Below are 8251 nucleotides of genomic sequence, written 5' to 3' on the forward strand. Positions count from 1 at the left end.
GCTATGACGGAACCAGTGGGGTCTGTTGGTCCTGACAGAACTGCCTCCAGCCTCACAGCTGAATACACCCAGTCCGGCAAACAGGACGCGTATACAACACGTATACATAAACACACACTACACGTCGACTATTTGGAGTCAGACGGCTATCCACAGTCCAAGCAGCCAAGTGTCAGTGGACTAGCCTGGAGCAGGGACGCTGTGGTGTTGCAGAGCAGGGTGTTAGCCAGTCTGCTAACTTCCTGCCTCTGGTCCTGTACTGCACTGCTGAGGGACTGGGGGATTCAGACATGTTTAACACATCAGCTAACAAAACATCTCACTCTTTATCAAACTCTCTCTGTCTCTCTCTCTCTCTGTCTCTCTCTCACTCTCTGCTCTCTCTCTCTCTCTCTCTCTCTCTCTCTCTCTCTCTCTCTCTCTCTCTCTCTCTCTCTCTCTCTCTCTCTCTCTCTCTCTCTCACTCTCTCCCTCTCTCTCTGTTTCTATGTCTCTCTCTCACTCTCTCACTCTCTCCCTCTCTCCCTCTCCTCTCTCTCTCTGTCTCTGTCTCTCTCTCTGTCTCTGTCTCTCTCTCTGTCTCTGTCTCTCTCTCACTCTCTGTCTCTCCTCTCTCTCTCTCTCTCTCTCTCTCTCTCTCTCTCTCTCTCTCTCTCTCTCTCTCTCTCTCTCTCTCTCTCTCTCTCTCTCTGTCTCTGTCTCTGTCTCTGTCTCTGTCTCTCTCTCTGTCTCTCTCTCACTCTCTCCCTCTCCTTCCCTCTCTCTGTCTCTCTCTCACTCTCTCCCTCTCTCTGTCTCTGTCTCCCCCCCCTCTCCTTCTCTCTCTCCCTCTCTCTCTGTCTATCTCTCTTTCCTCAGCCCGGTCACCAGTGTTCAGTGCCATGTTTGAGCACGAGATGGAGGAGAGTAAGAAGGTGAGTCCCCTCCCCTCTACCTTACTACTTTACCACGCCTTCTTTCCCTCCGTTACATCATCCGTCTTCCTGCCTCGGTTCTAAACGCCCGCACGTTTTCTTTCAGGAAGCGCGAGTGTGAGAAAATTTAATAGCTTTACCACAGTAAAACTGTGTTTTGTAAGACTCTGAAACAGCAAACCGTGTGCGTGTGTGTGAGGTAGAGAGAGGGAGAGAGGGAAAGAGAGCCCTGGCTCCTGGTCTAACTCATCTGATAGGAGGTGGTGAGATTGAACCTTAGTGATGTAGCGGCCGTGTCAGCGGAATATTGATGCGGGCGCAGCTCGAATGGGGAAATTATAAAGCACACAGCGAGGAAATGCATCTTAATTGCTGTTTAAGTGGGCGTCTTCATCAGAGAGGGAGAGAGAGGGACGCCTCTCTGTGCGAGCCGCACAGAGCTGATAGATGAGTCAACTGCCTCGACAGCCCTCCATACAGGAGAAACCAATGAGCTCGTAAAGATACACACTTCCTCTATTAAAGTGTGTGTGTGTGTGTGTACTGAGATGCGGGACAACAAGAGTTGTTTGTGTGTGCGCCACATCCTGAAATGCCACAGGCCTTTTGTGTGTGTGTGTGTGTGTGTGTGTGTGTGACCTTGGTGTAAACTTTTCCTCTGCGGTTTCCTTCGTTGTTGAGGGACATAGTGGAACATATATCCACTAAGCTGTTGGTATACTTAACGTGACCCTGCTGAAATGCCCTGGGTCGCCACGACAACGATAAAGCAGTGTTATAATTGGTTTACTTCCTTGTTCTGCCTCTTAGTGCAGGGAAAAGGGGTTCAGGTTACCGTTACCTTGCCGACAAGCGATAGAGTGCATTCGTTGGCTGCAGGCAGTGCGTATTTGGAAGGAACATGGAGGATTAATTCCAGGAATTGTCTGAAAAAAAAAAAAAATCCCTTTTTCAATTTTGGACGAAACGTGTTTAGACTTGTCAAAAGTTCATTTGTGTGTGTGTGTGTGTGTGTGTGTGTGTGTGTGTGTGTGTGTGTGTGTGTGTGTGTGTGTGTGTGTGTGTGTGTGTGTGTGTGTGTGTGTGTGTGTGTGTGTGTGTGTGTGTGTGTGTGTGTGTGTGTGTGTGTGAGAGAGAGACCGTGTTCTAAAAGTAAATGAATCAGAATTTGTGACAGCTGGATTATGAACACCTTCCGTGCAGGAGTCCAATAATGAAGAGCTGCCCTGTGTGATGCTGAGAGGTGGACCCTCTCCTCCTCTATGCCTGTCTCTCTCTCTCTCTCTCTCTCTCTCTCTCTCTCTCTCTCTCTCTGTCTCTGTCTCTCTTCCTCTCAAGCCTGTCTCTCTCTCCTCTTCTCAAGCCTGTCTGTCTCTCTCTCTGTCTCTGTCTCTCCTCCTCAAGCCTGTCTCTGTGTCATTCCTCCTCTCAAGCCTGTCTCTGTGTTGTTCGTGTCCAGAACCGTGTGGAGATAAACGATGTGGAGCCGGAGGTCTTCAAAGAGATGATGTGCTTCATCTACACAGGCAAGGCTCCCAATCTGGACAAGATGGCCGACGACCTGCTGGCGGCAGCCGACAAGGTAAACTGGGAGTGTGTGTGTGTGCTTACGTTTACTTATCCTCGCACACTCATGTTTGATGGGATGAGAGTGTGCATTTACAGTATGTGCGTGTGTGTGTTGGTGAATATTCATAAACGTACACACACGCACACAGCTCTTCTTAGTCAGTGCTCCTCAAGGACTCTTGTCCATTGTGAGCCAGCAGTGGCTCTGCATTCCCTCCCTCCCTCCCCTGTGTTCCCCCTCTCCTTCCTTCCTACGATCTTCATCACTGCTCCATTAATAGCGGTGTCTCTCTCTGTTAGGAGCCGGGCTGGTTGAAGGTGAGGTTCTGTTTAACCCATCCAAAGTGGCCCACAATCCCTTCTGCCTGCTCAATACCTCCTTCCCTTATTTAATCCCCTCACACACACACACACACACGCACGCACACACACACACACACACACACGCACACAGCCATGAGCCTTGCTTCTAGTCTGGAGATTATGGGTGTGTTTGTGTGAAATTGGTCAATTTGACACACGAGGATTAAGGTGGATGTCAGATGAATCAGCCTTCACAGTGTTTACAGACCATTAACCATGATCTCTGTCCTCAGCTCTCCTACCCCCACCCCCACCCCCACCCCCACCTCCATCCATGAGTTAGCTCTCTCTACCTTGACCCTCTATTCATCCAGCCCCCTCTCCCTCTCTCTCTCCCTCTCTCTGTCTCTCTCCCTCTCTCTGTCTCTCTCTCTCTCTCCTCCCCCCCTCCCCTCCTGTTTCTCGTCGCTCGTCTCACAGGCGTGGTGTTGGTGACGGCCGTGTTGCTAAGCCATTTCACACTGTAACAACTGGGAATCGTTCCTCCCAAGCCTCACTAATGGAGCCTCTCCCCCCCCCCCCCCCCCCCCCTCAGTACGCCCTGGAGCGGCTGAAGGTGATGTGTGAGGACGCCCTGTGCTCCAGCCTGTCTGTGGACAACGCTGCTGAGATCCTCATCCTGGCAGACCTGCACAGCGCCGACCAGCTCAAAACACAGGCTGTGGACTTCATCAACTAGTGAGTGGGACTACACACACACACACACACACACACACACGCATACATACACTGACGTCTCACACACACACACACACTGACGTCTCACACAGACACACACAGACACACACACACACACTGACTTCTCACACACACACAGACACACACACACTGACTTCTCACACACTGACTCACGCCCACACACATGCTCTCTCACCTTCTTATTGATGACGCAATTTAGACCTTCCTCCCTCTTCTTTGTCCTCAAACGCTATCTGACACATGGAATACGGAGGGCTTGGCAGTGGAATCCAGTGTCTAACTGATGGGAAACTCTCCAGTCCTTGGTGTTTTCATGACAGTCATTCGTTTCCAGTGGGAACTGTTGATGTTCTATCTACAGAAATTTGAATCTAATCTCATATGAGACCACTTTATGCTTTTTTTAAATTTTATGTGAGGCCGCTTAGCAGCAAACCTGTTTAGTCCTAATTAATCTGGCTATGGTCAGGGATGGATCAAGCCTGATGGGGTAAGACCTGCCTATTAACTATTTGTTGCTGTCATTTACGATTTTGTGGAAGTTGGTCAACAATCCATCACCACAACCTGGATTCCAAACTTTTATTTCTCTGTCTATTTCTTATCCTCTCAAGTACTTTTTTTTCCCTGCTTTCTCAGTCCAGATCTTTTCATTCCTGTTCCGGTGCCCCCAGTTTTCTCCACAGATCCCTCCCAACCCCCATCCTAGGCAGAACGCTGCCAGCCCCCATCCTAGGCAGATTCCTGCCACTAATTCTCCTCATTAATTGTTGTTATGGGCATTATGACAGTTTAATTTGCGACAGCGTTGTTGCCGAGGGAAAATTGGTCGCCGGGGACTCTGGCCTGAGTGTTATCAACCATCCACCCTTGGACAACATCGACAACCAGCAACAACAAAAATCAATAAAGAGGGAATATAGAAAATAAACGACACGAGAAACCAATAAACACCAGAGCAGTTTCTGCAGACAGCCTGTTGACCTGCAGTCATGACCAGCGGTAGAACCCCCCCCCCCCTTTCCTGTCTCTCTTGCTTGTTTCTCTTTCTTTGTCTCCTTCTGTCAGCTTCTTTCTCCTCACCATCATTCTCTCTCTCTTTCTGTCTCTGTCTCTCTCTGTCTCTCTCTGTCTCTGTCTCTCTTTGTCTCTCTCTCTCTGTCTCTGTCTCTCTCTGCCTGTCTTTCTGTCTCTCTCTGACCCCACCAACATCCTTCCTTTCCTCCGTCTCCTCTATTTATCCCTTCCTCCATTCTTACAATACTCCTTCCATCTTTCTCCCCTTCCTCCTTCACTTCCTTCCTCTTCCTCCTCCTCCTCCTCCTCCCTCCCCTCCTCCAGCCCCCTTCCTTCCTTCCTTCCTTTCCCCCCCTCCAGGCCCCAGGCCCAGTTTGCTCCCCAGCTGGGTCTGCTCTCTCCATGCCCTTTGCTGCTCTGCTACCCCAGGCAGGGCCCACTGGCCATTAGTGGTTGCTGTGGTCCAAGAGGGGGTCAGAGGTGGGCTTGAGGTGTGCAGGGCACACACGGCTCTCTCTCTCTCTCACACACACACACACACACACGCACAGTCGTTTCATGACCACACTAACGCATGACAAATGTCATTAAAGGCCATGTAGCTGTGTGCGTGATAGTGCAGCTCATCACCCTGAGGGTGTGTGTGTGTGTGTGTGTGTGTGTGTGTGTGGGAGGAGGGGGTTCCCAGGGGCCCAGTCTGTGGGGGGGGGGACAGTGTCACCATCTACTCTACTCTCCTCCTGGTCTGTCACCCTGTGAGTCTGTCACCCTCTGAGAACGGCCCTGCAGACATGCTAATTGTGTCTCCTTCTCTGTCTCTCTCTCTATGTCTCTCTCTCTCTGTCTCCTTCTGTCTCTCTCTCTCTCTCTCTCTCTCTCTCTCTCTCTCTCTCTCTCTCTCTCTCTCTGTCTCCTTCTCTGTCTCTGTCTCTCTCTCTCTCTCTCTGTCTGTCTCTCTGTCTGTCTCTCTCTCTGACTCTCTCTCTGACTCTCTCTCTCTGTCTCTCTCTGTCTCCTTCTCTGTCTCTGTCTCCTTCTCTGTCTCTGTCTCTCTCTCTCTCTCTCTCTCTCTCTGTCTCTCTCTCTCTCTCTCTCTCTCTCTCTCTCTCTCTCTCTCTCTCTCTCTCTCTCTCTCTCTCTCTCTCTCTCTCTCTCTCTCTCTCTCTCTCTCTCTCTCTCTCTCTGTCTCTCTGTCTCTCTGTCTCTCTGTCTCTCTCTCTCTCTGTCTCTCTGTCTCTCTGTCTCTCTCTCTCTCTCTGTCTCTCTGTCAGTTCAGTTCAGAATGCTTTATTGGCATGACAGTTTGGGTTGAGCAGTATTGCCAAAGCAGTCCCTATTGAAAGGACATTTTACAGTAATATATGTATCATAGCATTTACATTATAACAATAATAATATGGCAGTACACTATAACAGTAGCATAGTAAGAGTAACAGTAACACATAAATGCTTGTTAATATACAGAAAGGTTTTAACAGTTGTACAGGGTTGGTTCACTGTCCCTCAGGTTGTGACATTGAGAGACATATCTAGCGGCAAGGCTTGCAGTCGGCCCTTCGCCCAGAGATATCCTTAATTTCTCGTTTAAATTAAGCTCTGTGTAGTTTTCAATTAATTCCTTAAATTTTTCCAGATATTGAACTCTTATACTTCTATATTTGTAACATTTAAGTAGGAAATGTTTTTCTGTTTCAATTTCCCCTGATGTACAGTGTCCACAGATTCTGTATTCTTCTCTGTCTCTCTGTCTCTGTCTCTGTCTCTCTCTCTCTCTCTCTCTCTCTCTCTCTGTCTCACAGCCATGCGTCTGAAGTGATGGAGACGTCAGGGTGGAAGTCCATGGTGGCGTCTCACCCCCACCTGGTTGCTGAGGCGTATCGCTCGCTGGCCTCCGCCCAGTGCCCCTTCCTCGGACCCCCACGCAAACGCCTCAAACAGCCCTGACTCCCCTGGAGGCCCAGCCCTCCAGCACCGCCGTGCTCAGCCCCGCCCTGCCCCAGCCTCAGAGGACACCCCTCCCCTCACCTGCGTGGCCCTCCAGTCTGGTCCTGCTCGCCACAGACACCCAGACAGCCTCCAGAAATGCCTGCAGCTGTACCACCCTGGACCCCCCACCCACCACCACCCTGGACCCCCCACCCACCACCACCCTGGACCCCCGCTGCCACCACTACTACTTGGCCTCTCTGAGAGACAGCACAGACTCCTGGGACTGAGGAAGAGCACATCCAGCTCTCCTCCCTTCTCCTTCTCCCTGTCCCCATTCGCCTCCTCCCCCTCCCCCCTCCTCCTCCTCTTCCTCTTTGTTTGCAACTCCAAACTGTTAGCCTTCAGCACCTGCAGAGAACAGACCAATCAGGAAGAGAGGGAGGAGCGAGGTGTAGAGAAATTGTAAATAGATTTTATTTTTTGAAGTCCTTTTTTGTAATACTTGTGTATTCAGCGTCTTACCTATTTCTCTAAGAAAGAAGGAAAAAACAAGATTCGAAAACCAACCTGGAAAAAAAAGGGATATAAATTGTTTCTACTCAATCCCATTGTCAGGACCATTGTTTTTCAACTGTTAAAACGCAAACCAATGTTTGATCTGACAACTCATTAAATAAACTTATTTTACATCACTGATGTCGCTAAACTCGCATCCTCTCGGATCAAAACCTCCCTCCTTTGTGCATTCAGAACACGCGTGTTCCGCTCCGCATGTAGCAGGATCGGGCGTGAAGACCGAACACGTCATTTAGTTCTGTTTCATGTCGTCTCACAGATGGATGTGTTTAACCGGGTCTTAGTGTGTCTGTTCCTGCGCCGTGGAACCTCTGTGGGGTGCACACGCTAATCTGTCTTTAGTCCTGTGGGCTACCGGCCTGTGTTTTAACAGGGATTTCTCACTGTTGACTGAGGCTGCTCTCCGGGCGCTAGCTATAGCGGCCTTTCTCTCCCTGTAGGCTTTCGTTAAGCCTGTACAATCACCCAGCCAATCACTTTTCGTAAGCCAGTTTGTCCTGGTCACCGCCGTCGACAGCGCACGCGCCTCGAAGCCTCCGTCTCTGTAGGGCCTGAAAACAATGTGCTGTAGGAGACGAGCATTCGTCGGAAGCCGACTTCTGACTGGCTACTCCTGATTGGCTACTCCTGACTGGCTGGTCCCGACTGGCTGGTCCCGACTGGCTGGTCCCGACTGGCTACTCCTGACTGGCTGGTCCCGACTGGCTGGTCCCGACTGGCTGGTCCCGACTGGCTGGTCCCGACTGGCTACTCCCGACTGGCTGGTCCCGACTGGCTGGTCCCGACTGGCTGGTCCCGACTGGCTGGTCCCGACTGGCTACTCCTGACTGGCTGGTCCCGACTGGCTGGTCCTGACTGGCTACTCCCGACTGGCTGGTCCCGACTGGCTGGTCCCGACTGGCTGGTCCCGACTGGCTACTCCTGACTGGCTACTCCTCGGGCAGGTTGACTTGATGTGTTTTGTTGTATGAAAGCTATGTTGTTTGGGCTGGAGGATAGGGCTCGTACTCTACGCACACGACCACAAAGCTGCCCGGCTTCCTGCGTTTTTGCGCCGTCCTTGGGTTTCCTGCTCAGAACAGGATGTACAACAATGTGTAAGGCTTCAATTCAAAATATGGGTGAATTCACCTTTTCTTCAAAAGTGGGTGCGTGTGTGTGTGTGTGTGTGTGTGTGTGTGTGT

At 50.7% G+C, this 8251-nt stretch overlaps 1 protein-coding gene across 1 annotated transcript in view; it reads left to right on the forward strand.

Moving 5' to 3' along the window:
- spop (speckle type BTB/POZ protein) overlaps positions 1–7183 on the forward strand; it is a 54080-nt gene extending 46897 nt beyond the window's left edge. Inside the window, exons 8-11 of the mRNA XM_084677855.1 lie at positions 859–914; positions 2374–2496; positions 3382–3524; positions 6362–7183. Of these exons, the coding sequence (XP_084533981.1) occupies positions 859–914; positions 2374–2496; positions 3382–3524; positions 6362–6506 (467 nt within the window). The 3' untranslated portion in view covers positions 6507–7183. The remainder of the gene's footprint in view (positions 1–858; positions 915–2373; positions 2497–3381; positions 3525–6361) is intronic.
- Positions 7184–8251: the final 1068 nt, after the last annotated feature.

Source organism: Hypomesus nipponensis, chromosome 17, assembly GCF_054491055.1.
Source record: "Hypomesus nipponensis isolate SF chromosome 17, ASM5449105v1, whole genome shotgun sequence".
NCBI classification, from domain to species: Eukaryota; Metazoa; Chordata; class Actinopteri; order Osmeriformes; family Osmeridae; genus Hypomesus; species Hypomesus nipponensis.